The sequence below is a fragment of the Vitis vinifera genome, chromosome 2, assembly GCF_030704535.1.
Source record: "Vitis vinifera cultivar Pinot Noir 40024 chromosome 2, ASM3070453v1".
Taxonomy (NCBI): Eukaryota; Viridiplantae; Streptophyta; class Magnoliopsida; order Vitales; family Vitaceae; genus Vitis; species Vitis vinifera.
Genome location: NC_081806.1, coordinates 9,355,974 through 9,374,394, shown reverse-complemented (window position 1 = coordinate 9,374,394; position 18,421 = coordinate 9,355,974). Strand labels below are relative to the sequence as shown.

At 33.2% G+C, this 18,421-nt stretch overlaps 1 protein-coding gene across 1 annotated transcript; it reads left to right on the top strand.

Moving 5' to 3' along the window:
* The first annotated feature begins 5,432 nt into the window (after positions 1-5,432).
* Positions 5,433-7,389, top strand: LOC100243804 (transcription factor MYB41). Its single transcript, XM_002277535.4, has 3 exons — positions 5,433-6,084; positions 6,184-6,924; positions 7,103-7,389. The coding sequence occupies exons 1-3, from the start codon at positions 5,822-5,824 to the stop codon at positions 7,110-7,112; spliced, it is 1,014 nt and encodes a 337-aa protein (XP_002277571.4). The 5' UTR covers positions 5,433-5,821; the 3' UTR covers positions 7,113-7,389.
* The last annotated feature ends 11,032 nt before the right edge of the window (positions 7,390-18,421 follow it).

The following is an 18,421-nucleotide window of genomic DNA, read 5'->3' as shown; positions in this document are numbered from 1 at the left end:
TATGAACACTTTTTCTCTAAATCTTTATTCTATAATGGTTTTTGAAGTCATTATTTTCCATTGCGTTAGATCTAAAAAGCCCTAAGGATAGATGCATGCACCTTATGAGATCTAAGGCCCAACATATATGCTACTTGAAAAAGAAGATCTTACAATATGGGTCATTGTTTGCAAACCATGCCTTCACCAACTTCAATATATCATTTCTTCAAATAGATCATGGACTTAGAAGTATTCTACCATGTAACATAGGACTTAGATAATCTCTCCCTGCACCAACCTTATGAAAGGCCCAATACATTGTCATCAATGATGGTATAAGACCAAATATTTCTTACATTGGCTCCTTTACTTCCATTACTTCATTTTTGCTCTCAAATATCTTGTGTTCTTTCCGTTCCATAGAATATAATTTTAGTTTTTCAATTTTGTCATTCTAATAAAAATTTTATTGAATTCTTCCTTTCTTTCCTTTTTATTGTGAAGGATCTCATGATCATGAGGGCAATTTTCACTTGAGGTTGAAGTAAGAATAATGTGTACAAGTGACTAAACTTGGGAAACACTCCACTAGTAACCAAACAAGCATGCATAGGCGTGAAAATTTCCTTTGCAAGTTACCATGATTGTCTTGGACACCCATTATCCAAAGTTCTAAAATTTCTAATATCTGTGCACAATCTATTGGTTAATAACTCTCAATTTCCTTTTGCAATTCTTGTTTATGTTGTAAGAGCCATCGACTCTCCTTTGGTATCTCTACTATTCAAAGTCAAGGCTCTTAGACATTCTTTATGTCGATGTATAGGGATCAATCTCCTATTCTTTCAATGAATGGATTTTCTTTTTATGTCATTTTAGTGGATTACTTTATAAAATATGCATTTCTATTTCCTATGTCAAAAAAATCATTAGTGTTTCCATTTTCTCAAAGTTCAAAATTATAGCAGAAAAATGTTTCAAAACCTTCATCACCAAAATCTATTTTGATGGGGGAGGTAAGTATTATAGACTAAAATTCCTTCTTAAGTCTCATGGAATTCAATGTCTCTATTCACCCGCACATACTCCATAACTTGTTGCTTTTGCTAAATGTCAACATAGACATATTGTTGAAACCAGACTCACTTTATTACATAAAACTTCTCTTTCATTTTCCTTTTGGTCCTACACATTCCAAGTTGCCATCTACTTAATTAATTGGATGTCCACTCATATCTTAAAGTACAAATCATCATTCGAGTAACTTTTTCATACCACTCCTAATTATTTAAAATTGCATTTGTTCCATTTTGTGTTACCCTTGGTTCATCCTTATCCTTGTAATTAACAAACTTGAACGAAGGTTCAAACCATGTATTTTCATAGGTTATTCAAATGTGCATGATGCTTATTAGTGTTTTGAACTTTAAGAAAATAAAATGTATATCTCATGACCTTTTCAATTTGTAGAAACCAATTTCCCTCTTTAAATCTTAGCACTCTTACTTTGCTAGTAAACACTCATTGTTCATAACTCTTGAACCTACTTATACCAATCAAGCCTTGAAAGACCCCAAGTGAAGAGAATCCATGACTAGTGAAATCAATGTCCTCATTAAAATGGTACATAGGAGTTGGTTCCTCATAGTCCTTGACAAAACATAATGAGATGCAGTTGAGTTTATAAGATCAAACATAATCTAGATGGGAATATTTCTTGGTACAAAGCAAGAATGGTTACCAAGGACTTCCACCAATGGCCCAAGGTGTACTACCTTGATACATTTAGCCAAGTGGGCAAAGTTATGATCATTCACCTAATTATAACCTTTGTTCTCTATTGTGGTTGGAAGGTTCATCAAATTAAATGTTAATAATGCCCTTTTGCATGGTCGTTTCCATGAAGAGGTTTACATGTTACAACCTTTAGGCTTCATTGGTGATGATTAATACTCAATATTAGTGATTTTCCATATATAAAAATAGGTTTTTGAAAATATTTTGAGTGTAAATCATATATATGCACCCTATTTGAGAGCTAACAAATTTATTTAGTGAAGAATATAATATAAAAAAAAGAGTAAAAATAAATAAAAATAAATAAGTTTCTAAGCATGCCAAAGACCTAAGAATGTTGGGGATGAAGAGAAGAAATTTGGAGATGCATATATAGTGGAAAAGGGATTACCAAACTAGATTCGATACCAGCCTAGTGAATTTGGTACCCGAATTGATACAAGATTCAATATGGATTCTAGGCAAAAAGAAAAGGGTTTTGTTGAAATTCATTTCAATGCAAGCAAAAGCATACTATCAAATTTTTTATACATGACTGTAACATAAATCTATTGGTCCCTTCTATCAAAATCCTTTTCGACACAAATTTGACACACTAACTATAGCTAGGGTAACCACAAAATGATTAGGTATTTTTCAAATTCAATATGATATATTCTTATACATAAAGAAATCCATTTTGGTACAAGGTCAAGAAACATTACAAAGGTGCAAAAATGATGAGCCTTTGTCAAAAACCAATTCAACAGAATAAATGACGTGATAGTCTCACGTCATAATTCATTGCAAGTCTTGTCCAATGTATAGCGATACACATTATTACACTTACCATGGGAACCCCATCCCAACGGCGCCCAAGACAAGTCATCTTTTCAATTAGGAGGTAGTACACTATAGTCTCTATCAAATTGCCTAAATCCATAAACTAGTTATGAACAACTTATCATCTTGCACGAAACCCATGACTTGTATTCTCTATGTAACTCCTAATGCACTCAAGTCATGTACAATGCAAGTGATATTTGTTGAATGCTTAAAACAATGGCAATGCATAAAAAGGCTAGTTAGAGGATAGTAAAATCTAACTCTGTTATATCATGTCTTACTTTTAAGAGTTGAACCCAAGCTACTTTAGAGTCCAAGATTGGCATATGTAATGGATCCACCATCTTGTAGAGGCATATTAGAAAAGAAGGCTCTCATCAACCATCTTTTGTCAAACCTCCTAAGATTGCCCCACAATCCTAGCCATATTCTTCATATAATTTCCTTATATAATATGGTAATATTGTATCTCCTTTTTGGGGAATTAAGTTTAACTCCCCAAAAACTTTGCGTAGTCTTCTTAAGTTTCTTGTAATTTTAGGTCAATTTACATGCCATCTATGTTGACACAAGCCATAGCAAAAAACACCTCAACTAAAACAGTGGACTTGTAATTAGGAAGCTTCCTTTACGTATTGTTGAAGGGAAAGGATACGTAGATAGCCTTTTTTTTTCTACGTTCTCTCAGTAGTCCAAGTTCCATAAGTAAACTATAGTGTGAAACCATGTAATATCGTCATTAGGTTATTTCTTCGTTGTCTTCTTTTTATACCGTGTTCCTTTCTGCTTCTAATTTTTCATGTAGTAGACTTCGGAATGAAGCCAGTGAGGTAAGAAGCGTGGAAAATTAACAGCAAATCTCACCGTCCCCTTATCTCCCTTTTGACTAATGGAACCAATGATGTCACCCTTTAAAATTGGAATAAGACACCTTGAGCTAGCCACATAAGCTTATGAACAACTGAGATTCAAAGAAATGTCAAACTTATCTTCTTGCTTAAAATCCTATTTGTTTTTATTCTTCTGGGTCAAAGGCAGAGAGAGAGAGAGAGAGAGAGAGAGAGAGAGACTTCAACAAGTACAAGAATGTTGCCGACAGGGCATCGGCAAACATCATATATTGGAACTCTTAATAGACAGATAATTAAGCTGATTAAAGCCCTCTTTTCACTCTGAATATTTTCACAACTGACCAAAGTATAACATATATTGCGTCAGTGAAGTAGGAAAATCAAACTTTGATTTCAAAAGAAGAAAAGAAACTGAGGTTAAGATTTCTTTTGTTATGGTACCCGAAGAATGAATGATGGAAGAGGTCCAGAAATTTCACCATACAATTATATTTGAGGCACAGATGAGCATGTTCTTCATCAATCACATAATGTGTAAATACCTCAACATGCCTTATCAATCGTGTAGATATGTACAACCCTGTAAGAATATTGATTCTAGTAATTTGAAAATAAACAAGTTTGGTCTTGGATTGGTTATCATCAAGAAGCATAACTTTGACTTCTCATTGTTGCTTTTGTCGCTGAGATTTAGAGGTTGCTGGATGTTTGGTTTGGATTCCTAGAAAATTAGCACAGTTTTGACCAGTTCTGCTGTAAAATTTGTTAGTAATTTTTGTAAATCGTGGCATGAAGCTGAAGTCATTTTGAAGAATTTGGGGTCACAAAATATATATGACTGAGAAAGAAACTAGGCAAAATTAAGCATTATACTTCTAAATTTCTTCTTTCCTCTTCTTCCCAGCCATCAACCAGAATACACGTTAACATAAACCTCCCAATAATAGAAATCAATGGTGCTGATCCCCATTTCCAAACATTCATTTCACTGAGGGTTCAAAATACAATAAAATTTAGTCTTCTGTCTGATAGTCCATTCCATGTATATTTATCCTAACAAAACAAGATTCAGTCTTATTTTATAATGTTCTCTATTTTATTGCATGGCTGCTATTTTATGTTATGTGTTTGAATTTGAATGGGACTTAAAGTAGCAATAGTACTGAAGAAAAACGAGGCTCATTTCGTGGTTCAGAATATTAAAAGAGGATATTTTGGTGAAGGGAGATGAACCATGCAAACGACTACATTGACACAACTCAATCTTTTGGAGAAATTCTAATACTAACTAACACGATTTTGCCAAATTGTTTGATGATATGAAAATGACAAAAGTGATGACTATGCTAATGATGCCATCAATGAGAGCTTAAACAATTATCTTTGAACGATTAAAATAAGCAGCTTCAACTAAGAAATAATTGGCATGTTGCATAATCTCGCTGAAATGAAGTTAATTGGATATGTAAATATACCTGGCTGCATTCAAAGACACAATAATGCACTACTAGAATTCGAAGTAAGATTCATCCATACAGAGAATTTGCAATTAACTTCTATATTTATAACAGTGCTTCAGTATTGGGACATAAATTTTATTTCACTAGCTACCATGGAAAAGAACTACACTAAGGATACTTGACAGTTATGATATGAGTACATTATTGTAAATTTGAAATAAAACATTGAAAAAAAAAAAAAAAAAAGACAAAGGTTGTGTCATGCTGTAATTTGGGGCAACACGTATTCATTTCATAAATTCTCCGTTTCCCTTTTTGACTCTGATGCTTCCAACAAGGTAATTACCAGGACAACAAACAGAAAGTACCTGAGAAATTATGTATTAGTGCTAGCCAGCTAATCCTCTATATGATCTAACTTCAAAGAAAGTACCAAAAAGAGTGCTTCCCATGGATTTTTTTACGAAAGCTAGGTTTGAACGAGTAGTCACAGATGGTTCTTAATCGGGAAAAGGTAAACCAGAATCAAAGCCATGGATTTTTTTAACCATATACATGTTGTACATGTGTTCTTAAAATAAGAAGGTTCAGCCACTTTATCCTCTCAATGAACGCCACCTGCTCTACCTAATCCCGGTTTGTTTTCATTCAATTGCTCATGAGTTTCCCCCCTCTGATGTAAAACGAAGACGATGGTTGCTAGGTGACTTCTTGCCAATGCTTTTGCTTTTAGAAGCTTGCAATATAATATTCAAAAGAAATAGTAAATATGACTTTATGGTATGAATAGTTTGAATGGTTTCTCATGCAGTTATGTATAAAACCACCATTTCTCCCCTAGCTTTTCCAATGCCAATCATATAGCTTTTTTGCCGTGATTTTTTTGTCAGACAAATATTGAAAAAAATGGTTAGATCTCCATGTTGTGATGATGGCAGTTTGAAGAAGGGGCCTTGGACACCGGACGAGGATCAGAAGCTGGTTGATTATATCAAGAGACATGGCCATGGAAGTTGGAGAGCACTCCCCAAACTCGCAGGTCTGAACAGGTGCGGTAAGAGTTGCAGACTAAGGTGGACTAATTATCTGAGGCCTGATATCAAGAGAGGTAAGTTCTCTGACGAAGAAGAGCGAATCATAATCAAACTTCATTCAGTACTTGGAAACAAGTAAGCATTTCTAACTAAGAAAAAAAAAAATTCCTATGATATTTGGCATAACTGTTCTTAAAATGGCTTAACTGACTTCCATTTTCATGTTCATTGTAGGTGGTCAAGGATAGCTGTTCATCTTCCTGGACGGACTGATAATGAAATCAAGAACTTTTGGAACACCCATGTCAAGAAAAAGTTTTTGCAAATGGGTCTTGATCCAAATACCCACCAGCCAAGAGCTGATCTCAATTCCTTGGTGAATCTTTCTCAGTTACTTGCAACAGCGAACTTCAGCAATTTGACGAGTCCCTTGGAGGACGCCCTCAGGTTACAGACCGATGCCACTCGATTGACCAAAATCCAACTCTTGCAAAACATATTGCAGATCATAAATACAGGTAGTACACTTTCTAGAAATATAGAGGGAGCTAGTCACCAGTGGTCTCGTAATCTTACCCCTACCCCATTGGAAGGATTTGTTAATGGGACAAGCACCCTCTACACTGAGGATCCCATGCTGGCGCCAGCGGAATTTCCAAACCCAGGAGTAACCCCTGGATCCCACAATGACTACCAAGCAATTTCCAACTCATGGGCATGCATTGACGGTGGATTCGGATCAGAAGTTCATAATTTCAACAATAACTGCTCGAGCAGTTCCTACGATATTCGAGCAGAACAGCCACTTCCTGCATTAGTCTCAGTTTCTCCTGAATGTTCCAGTGTCAATCAAACGGAAAGCAAAATGAACCTGCCTTGCATCTCCACTCACTCATCTACCTCCAACATCTTTGAAGCTTGGGGAGAACTTATGGATGATGAAACCAGTGTCTCCTACTGGAAGGATATTCTAGGGTAGGTACTCTCCTTTCTCAATTGCTATCTTTTTTATTTTCTGTTCTTAATTGCTATAAGCATGAAGATTTAAAACTGTTTATATGCATAAAAAAATGTTCACGTGCTGCATTTGCTTCATTTCTTTTTGCTCTTTGCCACATAAACTAACATTTTTTTTTCTTACTTAAATTTGCAGCCAGTATTGATGCCACTGTCACCAATCTTATGGTAGATCACTCTTGTCCCCATGTACCAGACAATCAACTTCACACCCAGTAAATATTGGTCAATCCATGATCATCTCTTCTACTTGAGAAAGCTTTTTATTTTTATTGTTGTTCTTTTTTCATTAGTGCAGCTTATTATCATGAAGCTACCTCTGTATACAGACACCTTCAAAGTCTTATATACTTAGGAAATACCTCTTGTATCAAAACACTTAATGTACTTTTGTGTCTTGTAAAATTTTCCCAATAAGGTGCATGTTCCATGTAATTGATGTTTTTTCTTACATATGATGCACTTTATCTTTACGAGTTTTAGTCACAGGTTTCTTCTACAATTAGATAAAACCCGGTACGAACTAACCTAACGCTAGCTTGAATGTTGGGAAAGTTCATCGTTGCTTCCAAATGCACGTCAAAGACATTTACTGAGGCATTTTATAGCATTATCTCCATGTCCATTGACACTTTACAGCAGACACAGTCCAGAAGAAGATGAGTTTGGTAGGTTAGCTGAAACAAGATTATGTATGTATAGTATATCATAGGTTGAAATTGAGGTTTGTCAAACATCAAATGGTGTAGAAGGCCTTCTAGAAAGGTATTACCTTGTGGATTTATATCATATATGAGGATTTAATTTTTGATATAGCATGTAAAGTCTACCATGCAAGTCTCTTTCCTTTCATACACCTATTGGGCGATGTTTTCCTTTCAATGGTCTTCCAGAGCGGATTAAAAGGTACACATAATTATATAAAACGTGAGGTTTCGATAGTTCTTATGATTTGTGATGTGATTCTTATAAATATTTAGTCACTAGAAGTCAGATGAGTTGTTAAATTGTTTCCCCCATTAGGTGAGACATCATCATTTTCTTCTAATACAAGTCATTGACTGCTGCAAGAACCATTATCAACCTAACAGCCTAACTCTCTCTATCTGAGTGGTTATCTGTGTGACTAACGATATCACAATCCCATCATATAAATCACCCTTCTTAAACAATTGATGAGCAAGAGATCTTGGTAATTATTGGATCACTGCCAGATGATGAAGTATTGTAACAATGGAATGATGATCAATTTTCAAATTTAAAACAATTGGAAGAGTTATATTGCCTCAGTGGAGAGCAGTCCTGTAAAAATTGCTAAAATATTAAAATATATATATATATATATATATATATATATATATATATATATATATATATATATATATACAACTCCAAACAAGAAGAAGCAGTGAAAGAAACTGGTTGGTTGATCTTCATTGGATCCAATTGAATATAGTTTCATTAAGAAATAAATAAAAGTACTTATCATCTAGAATTACAAATCTTAGCGAGACACTAAAAGATGTCCAATAGTCATGTGGTTTAGATATGGAGTCCTTTCAGGAAGTATCTATCTTATATTTGTACTGCTTAAAACCATGTGTTGGTATTTTTGGAAACTTCTAACCCTTTTTATCTTAATTTTTTTTATTTGACGCGTGGCCCATCCCTCATTTCCTTAATGTGTCTTATTTATGATGAAATAAATCTAGAGTTACTTTTTTGAGATGCCCAAAAACTTCAATTGATTATTTTATTGACCAAACCCTTTGGCCCTTCATCGTGAATGATATTGCAACAAATGAGATCGTTTTTGTTTCTGTAGTATGAGAACCTTGCCACTGTTTTCACACAGAAAAAAAAAAAAAAAAAAAGTCATGGGATGACTCGTTCAAAAAATACTATCTTGTTTAGAGAGAGAACATTGTCAGTTTTTTTTTTCTTTTCATAGTGGTGGTGTCTTAAGTAATTTTACAACTCTCACAAACTCCTATGCATTTTTATGTATTTATATTTAGTCAAGTCAAATCCACCCACTTAGATACCTAACCATTTTCAACATCTCTGTATAAAATGGACTGAGATAATCTGACTAATAATATCCAATTCCATCTCTTTCCGCTTTTGAAGGTAATTCATAATATTAATAGCAAATGGTTCATGTGACTATGCAAGCATACCTACCATTTGAGAAATATAAACTCATATGCCTATTAAGTACACATAGTAGTTGAACCCTAAAATTTAAAAGTAATAATAATAATATCTTATTATGTTACCAACTTATTTAGTCACATTTTTAATGTATATATTTAATCCCTTGAAGTTGTATATTATTCAACACTATAAATATATTTATAATTTGTACTATAAAAGCAATATAAAGAACAAATATTTATCAATGCAACTTAATAGTCTTCTTTTTTATCTCATGTCTTTTAGATGCAAATTAATTGTTTACCATATATGTCCATAAGGTTAAATTATTTCATTTTCATCATAAACACTTAGGGCTATTTTACTTGTAATAAGACCTAAAGATCTCACACAATAAGGATGCAATGATTAATCAATTACTTTTTGTCGAAGATTTAGTTAAGATTTGTTAGATTTCAAAATAAAATTGAATCTTAATTAGATTCTATTATGATTTTTATATTTTCGTTTTAGGTTCGTTTTCCAATTCCTATTTTCAAAGGAGAATGGTTAAAGTCTTTGCCTATATAATGCAATTTTGATCAACATTTTAAAAATCGAATCGGATCAGCCAGTCAGACGAATTGGACGAATGGTCGACTAGTAAGCTTTCTAATTTGGTTCATCTCAATGAACTATTTAGTAGTCAAACCAGTATTGAACCATTCAAACCAATAGTTGAATCGCCGAACCGGGCAAACTGTCTGATTTCCTACAAACTAGCTAGGCCCAAATTGCTTTTATTATTTGTTTTCCATTAAAAGCCCAATTTTCCATCAAACCTAATCCATGCCTAATGTTTTTAGAACTAAAACTATTTATAAACTCATATCTAGTCCAAGCCACTAGGCCTATCCAATGGCAAGAAATACTTATAAAATTTATTTCTTGTGAGCCAATACATGGGTCACGTCTCCAGGCCCAATCCACTGGCAAGCTTGGATGAGAATGGATGTTGCAATATATTTATAGGGCACTTAGAGCACATAGAATTCATGTGCTTCGATGTGGGATTGGGACTGATTAGAGGTGAGGAAAACAAACATTGCTTGTGGGAAGACTTGATGCACGGATCTCTAGCTTAAAAATTAAAGTCTGAACCATTAAGCAATACACCATATTTATTATATGTTGTTTTAGAAATGTAAATATTTTAATTCTTGTTTATTTTTATAATAATTATGAAAAACAATATAAATTAATTAATATAATAATTTTGAAAAATAAAATACAAAGACATGGAGATAAAATTAAATATTATTAATTTTTTCATCTTAAATATATCTTCATTCTTAAAAATTACATATTTCTATTTAATAAAATTTAAAATATTGAACTTTATCATTTAATTCAATATATCAAATATAAAAATCAAACATTATTAAAATTTTAATTTTATATAATATATAAATTATATATTTATTGCATCACCGGTTCGACTATCAATCCGATTAGTGAATCGTGAACCAGTAACTTTTTTGATTCAATGATCGGTTCAGTTCTGAAAACATTGATTTTGATTAACTAAATAAAAGAAGAGCAGATAATATTTCCCCCTCAAAACCTTTATGGTATCAAAGGTCCAGACTCTATAATCGATGTTCATGGTGAAGACAACCATGATGGGAGCCCATAGAGGGAATGCCTAAGAGACTTAACAAGATATTCCACCATCGAAGAAATCATCGAATGGACAGGACCACGACAACATTAATTTGAACTAGCAAATTACAAACCATAAACTAAATGGTTCAAATTTTTTGTAATGGTCCTTAGCGATTAAATTTTATCTATGGGGAAGAAGGAAGATAGGTTATTTAACTAGAGCAATAAGTCAACCAAAGGAGACAAATGCAACCTTTGAGAATTCAGATGTCAAGAATTCTCTAGTGATAGTGTGGCTTCTCAACTCAATACAGCCAAAGATCTCTCGACCCTATTTGGGACAATGTAAAAATGGTATACCTTAACCTTGGAAATTCTTCTCACAAACTAAATATTAGAACACAATATCATGACCTAAAATAAGGAGATCAAACCATTACACAATACTACCGTAGTCTAGGAACTCTTTGGGATGAATTAGATCTGGTCACCGATATGGAATGGAGTTGTTCTATCGATACCACAAAGTGTTAGTGAACTAGAATATGTCATTTGATCACATAATAGGAGGTTTTGTAACTCAAGGATTGTAGAGATAGTCTTGAAAGGCTGATGGCTTTTACTTTGTTAGATTACGAACGACCAATTCATGGGAAGACTATATAGAGTGGATAGCAAGTCATAAACTTGAGCACTAGGTGTCTCATTTTAATATATATAAGGTATTGGAGTGCAGCTGACTCTCCTAGTAGGATGTTAAATCAACTTTTGAATTGGATTATGAGGGAGTCAGTACTATCCTATGGGTTCTAGTGGTCTTCACTTGAGCTCATATTCTTTTATGGCATGGTTTATGAGTGTTAAGTGACTTTTTAGTTCACTTATATGTATAAATGTGTTTTGGCAATTGTGTAAAGTTGCACAAGGGCAAATGAGCAATATCTTTGGATTGGATTGACAAATTAATTAGAGCTTGATAGGGTTAATTAATTAATTAGCAACCTTTTGGGACTAGATGAAGTTAGTCAAGCCCATGGTAAGCTCAAATCACTTAAGCCTAATAGAAGCCTATAAATACCCCTCTTAAGGGTTTAAATTTCAAGTTTAGATTCTTATCATTCTCTCCTTGTAGTCTAAAGAGAGAATCTTAGCCTCTAACGCTAAGATCTCCATCATCTCCATGCTTTGACTTAAGAAGGATTCATCGAGTGGATGATTATGGGTTTGCAAGATCTTTTTCACCTATGAAGCTTTATACACCGATAGGAATCAATCTAAGAACATTCAGATTGCAAGTATAACATTTTTCTCTTGATCTATATCAACATTGGTTTTTAAATGTCATGTTTACACCATGTGATATATCTAGAAGGCCTAGGATAGATTTTCATGCACCCTAATGATCCCGAGCTTTGAAATGGAGAAATCTAGGATTTCTCAACACAATGTACCAACAATTGGTCAAAAATGACCATGTTGTGGACTCCTTAATAGGTCAAAACAAGGAACTTGACAATATAAGAGGACAAATAATTGAAAGAAAGCCATTGTCCAATTTACAAGCCGTTTTTTCCCAAAGTCCGTAACAAGAAAACACGTCACACGATCATGTTAACTAACACTAAACTGTCAGTAGAGAATTCAATGTTTGCATCCAGGAGTTTTGAAGTTGAGATAATAGGATGACAAGAAGACAAAAAAAATTGTGGTGTGATCATTGCAAAAGACTATGGCATACTCAAGAAACTTACTAGAAATTGCATGGCAAGTCGCTAAATTAGAAGAAAAATGTCAGCAATGATGCCAAGGCATTCTAAGTGACTACTAAGGAATCCAAAGAACACCAAATCAATTTAGACACTTTTCCATTCATAAAGGATCAATTAGATCATCTCTACAAACTTCTCTAAAACTTTGTAAATTCCTTTTCTTCTTGTTCATTAACCCAGAAAGGTAATTACCCCATCGCAACCTTGGTTAGTGTTAATTTAAATTACCCTTGGATTATAGATTCAGAAAAAATAGATCATATGACTAACTATTCCAAAAAAAAATCAACTTACAATCTTTGTCCAAATAATCAAAAGGTAAAAATAGCAGATGGTTCTCTTTCAACTATTTGTGGAAAATGATCAATTGTTATATCTCCATCATTTACACTTCAGAATGTTCTTCACGTTTCAAAGTTGTCTTGTAACCTTTTGTCTATTAGCAAATTAACTCAGGATAAAATGTCAAGTTAATTTTTTCAATGATTAGTGTGAATCTCAAGAAATGAACTCAAGAAGGATGATTGACAATGCTAAACAAAGTGAAGGTCTTTATTACCTTGAAGATGAAATTGAACTTGGGAGACAAAATAAGAGTACTTGTTTAGAATTTATTTCTATTTCTAGAGGTAATGAAGTAATGTTATGGTCTTTTAGGTTAGGTCATCTTAATTTTCATTACCTTAAATATTTTTTTTCCAAGCTTGTTTAAAAATAAAAATTTATAGTTGTTTCAATATGAAATTTGTGAATTAGTAAAACATCATCGTGCATTTTTTTCCTCCGCAATCTTACAAGGCATCAAAACCTTTCTCAATTATTCATAGTGATATCTGGTGGCCTCTCAGGGCACTACTTTTTCTGGTAAAAGATATTTTATTACATTTATTAATGATTATACATGAATTTTTTGGGTATATTAGTTAAAGGAAAAAATATGAGGCAAAACAAGTATTTAAAATTTTTCACAACATGGTTCAAACACAATTTTAAACTAAAATTTAAGTTTTCCAAAGTGATAATGGAAAGAAATATTTTTAAAACATTTTGCGAAAATATTTTCAGAAAATAGGGTTGTGCAATAAAGTCTTATAATGGCACTCCACAACAAAATGAAATAATTGAAAGGAAAAATAAACACTTACTATAAGTAACTCAATCTTCAATGTCTTCTACAAAAGTACCTATATCTTTGGGGTGAAGCAATTCTAATAGCTACTTTTTTAATTAAGTGCATGCTTATAAGAATTTTGAAATTTCAAACACCATTAAAAAAATTCAAAATCATTATCCCACATCGAGACTTTCTTCAAATATTCCTCTAAAAAATTTTGGATGCACAACCTTTGTTCATATCCATAATCACAATCAAGAGAAACTTGATACAAGAGCTAGGAAGTGTGTTTTATATATATATATATTCCCCAACACATAAAATGTATAAGTGTTTTGATTCGCTCTCAAAAAAATTGTTTGTGACCATGGAAGTGATTTTTTAAAATCAAAATCTTTCTTTAGTGACTCTCATCTTCAGGGGGAAACAAATGGCGAAAATTCATTGTTTCATAATTTTCTCGATCTAGAGGAATCAACTTTGTTTCTTGTCATGCCTAAGAACGAACTTGCTATTGTTGCTTCTTCAAAACCCATGCCTACTACTGCTCATCTTCCTTTAGAACCCATGCATGTTGTTGCACCTAATACTGCTCTTGATGTGCATGTTGCAACTCCTACCAAGCTCTCTATAAGAGCTACAACATTTAAATTAAAGCCTGAGATTACAATTGAAATAGGTTCTCCACCTAAAATTGTAGCCAAAACAGGTTATCTTTCAAATCCTAATGAGAAAACTTATATTTCAAGTAAGAAAAATTTACAACCTACCTTAATGCCAACTAATGAACATAAAAAAATAGAAATTGATGGCAAAAACTAAGAAAAATAATGACTAGGAATGTCTACTTAAGAAAGTTCAAAAGCAAAAGAAAAAATTGAAAACTCTACAATAAAGCCATGACTAACTCGAGGCCATATTAAGAATCCACAAGAAAATTAGGTAAAAAGTTTTGTGTTGTAAATGTTTGTCTTGAGTCTATTGATCTTCTTATTCATTTTCAAAAATGAATCAGATCTTGCACAAAATATCCCATGTCAAACTTCATGTCATATAAACTGTTGTCACTATCTTACCATGTTTTTCTCTCAAAATTATCTAGTGTAGAAATTCCTAAAAGTGTGTAAGATGCTCTAAATAATCCTAAGTGGAAGGAAGTTGTACTCTAAGAGGTAAGGGCTCTTGAGAAAAATCAAACTTGGAAAGTAGTGAATTTACCAAAAAAAAAACAATTGTTGGCTACAAATGGGTCTTCATAGTGAAATACAATTCTAATAGCTCCATAAAAATATACAAAGCTCAATTAGTAGAAAAAGATTGTACTTAGACCAATAAAATTGATTACTCTAAAACTTTTGCACAAATCGCAAAGCTAAACATAGTTAGAGTCCTATTATTTATTGCTACCAACTTTGACTAGTCTCTACAACTAGATGTGAATAATGTCTTCCTCAGTGATGATGTGGAATAGAGAGTCTATATGAATACCCCTCCAAGCTCTAGAGAAAAGTTTGGGTCAAATATTTGTAAGCAAAAGAAATCACTCTACGAGCTGAAATAAACACTAATAGCTTGGTTCAACAAGTTTACCTGATTTATAAAAGGGTTCAATTACACTCAAGTTCAAACATACCACACCTTACTCTTCAAATGTTCTAATGAAGGAAAGATAACCATTCTAATAATCTATGTTGATAATATTATTCTAACAGGAGATGACTTGCTAGAAATAAAGATATTGAATGAATACTTGGTGTTGAAATTTGAAATCAAAGATCTAGGCCCAATGAGGTACTTTGTTGGAATGGAAATTGTTCGCTCTAACAAAGAAATCATTGTGTCATAAAGAAAATACATTTTTGATATCCTTAAAGAGATAGGAATGAGCAACTACTAACCTTCAAATACACCTATGGACCCTAATAAGAAAATTAAGGAAAAAATAGGTGGAGTTCCAGTTGACACAACTCAGTACCAAAAGATTATGGGCAAACTGATATATTTATCACATAATCGAATATCGTCTCTATAATAAGTGTAGTAAGCCAATTCATGCATCACCATTTAAAAAACACTTAGAGATAGTCTATAGAATCTTAAGATATTTGAAGGTAACACTAAGAAAGAGGCTCATCTTTAAGAACCCATAATAAAGCATTAAGGTATACACCGATGCAAATTGGGTTGGTTCTATTACAAAATGAAGATCCACTCTAGGCTATTGCACATTTGTGTGGGGAAATCTTATTACTTAGAGGATCAAGAAACAAAGTGTAGTAGCACATAGCAATGTCGAGGCTAAATTTTGAGCAATGGCACATGGAATTTGCAAGATTCTTTGGTTAAGATGAGTTCTAAGAGAATTAAAGAGACTAACAGATTCGTTGGCTTCTTTTTCTAGCAAAGAATGAGTGGATGCAAGCTTTTCTAAAGCATCAGCTTACTTATTTTCTTTGCTTGAAACATGTTCAATGGTGATATCCCAAAACTATCTTAATAAGCTAGTTGGGTAGTGACAATATGGAATTAACTCTGGTTTTTTCACCTCATAGAGGCCAACGAGTTGATTTATGATTAATTTTGAATCCCTAAACACTTTAAATTGCCTTCTCTTTATATCCATAGTGAGAAAATCAAGGCTAATATTAAATGAGAAAAACACCCAAGAGGAGAAGTGAATTGGGTCTTTAAAAATTCTTTTTAAACACGATAAATTTAAGCACAATAGAAGCAAGTAAATAGAGATAGAGTTAGAGAAATTAAACTCGAATTTTATAGTGGTTCGAAACTTCTTTACCTACGTCCACTCTCCTCAAGTTCCTAACCGAGTAAGGGTTCTACTAACTTGAAACTTCAACCAAGCTTCTAATCTTTTTTACACTTGGATTTTGGCTTCAATGGGCTCTTACACAATCTCTTCAAGATTCAACTCACTTGAAGGCTTTAACACTCAATTTTACAAGAATGAATCCCTCAACCTAGCTCAATAATAGCTCAAATACAAATCAAAGCTAGGATGAATCACAAAGGTGCACTAAAGGATATGTAAGTGAAGATTTAATGCACCAAGAAAGAAATGAGAGCTTTTAAGGCAAGAACAAGTGGTATACAAATAAATCCAGGTGTTTTATATCTCATAAATGAAGTCGAGCTCTCTATTTATAGGTTTCTAACCTCAGGAGCCAAGAAAATCAAAAAACAATCTCAACCGGTCGAGTTAGGGGTCAACCAGTTCACTACCCGTTGGGGCATTTAATGCTCTGGCAGGTTACCATTGCTTCGATCGAGCTTCGACCGAACCTCGATCAGAAAGAAAGATACCTTGACCGGGAGGAAAGGCCATTGGAAGAGAAAGAGTGTTTTTTGTACTCCTCGATCAGACCTCGACCAGGCAAAGGGAACCAGTCAACCGGTACCCTAGCCGGTTGAGTCGGTTGGCCTAGTGCCTCAACTAGTTCAACATTTTGGCCTCAAAAACCTGCCTTTTTCTGTTCTTTTCTCTTCTAACACTTAGGCAAAGTCTTTAGGTAAATTAATATGTCAATTTTGAAACGTCTTACCTAAGGTACATTTGATAAAACTTGGGTTTTAATGAAACTGTAACTTTAAATAATAAACCGAGTTTTCCAAAACTGTATGAAATGATATGTAAAACCTAAGTGCACCCATGCATTCATCTTACATTTGTTTCCTATGATTAAAGGTCTTCCAAACGTCTTGATCTTGTATCCATTAGGTCATTTGATGAATTTTCAAATTAATACCTGAGATTCTTTACAATTCAATCCAATTAGTAACTTAATCATGGTTTGTTATAATCAAAACCTGATTAGGAGAACCCTTGGGCTAACACATAGTCATCTCCAATCTAAGTATTAAGGTCTAGTATTCTACCACATTGTTTGAACAATTTTCAATTAGAATGAAGTACATATATCTCTCTTTAAGAAAATGAATACTTCTCTAGCACCTGTCTCTTCATGATGAGATGTTTCATGAAAGAACATTCGCCATAGAGATAAAGTTTCAATTAGAAGTATTTTTTCATCAAGAAAGTCTTTGATTGGCTCCCATTATGTAGAGATAGGATGATCAACTAGGAAATCAACTAATGTTTGGCCTTTTTGGCTCTTTAAGTGATGTATATAATTTTGAACCCTTATAGTGAAAGCGATCATTTTGTTAGTCGTCCTAATAGGACTAGTATTGATATAATGTACTTGATAGGATTTTCTTTTGAAATCTAATGCACAAAATAGACATGGAAATAATGACTTTACTTCTTTATTGAGAATAACAATGTTAGACATAGTTTCTCTATTGGTGAATAATTTAGCTCAGAACATGTTAGTGTTCTACTTAAATAATGCAAGGTATTTTCTTTTTCTTCATCATTCTTTTAGGCAAGTAATGATCCTAAAGATCATTCTTGTGTTGTAATATGAAGGATGAGTAGTCAACTTGGTATAGGAGATCTCAACATAGGAGGTTTTACTAAATATTCTTCAATGCTTTTGAAAGCATTTGTATGGGCTTCATCTCATTCTAAAGGGACAACTTTCTTCATAAGTCAGTTGAATAGTAGGCATCATCTTGTTAGATTAGATATGAACCTATGAATGTAAGCCAAATATTATCATAAACTTTTCAACTCGTATATCTTTCAAGGCTTTGACATCTTTTAAATTACCTTAATTTTGGATTGATCAATCTTAATACCACAGTGTTGAATGAAGAATCCAAGAAACTTTCCCACTGTGGATTGATCGTG

Coding starts and splice junctions, on each gene's coding strand:
- LOC100243804 (XM_002277535.4), top strand. CDS start 5,822: ATGGTTAGATCTCCATGTTGTGATGATGGCAGTTTGAAGAAGGGGCCT. Junction 6,085..6,183: donor CATTCAGTACTTGGAAACAA/GTAAGCATTTCT, acceptor TGTTCATTGTAG/GTGGTCAAGGATAGCTGTTC.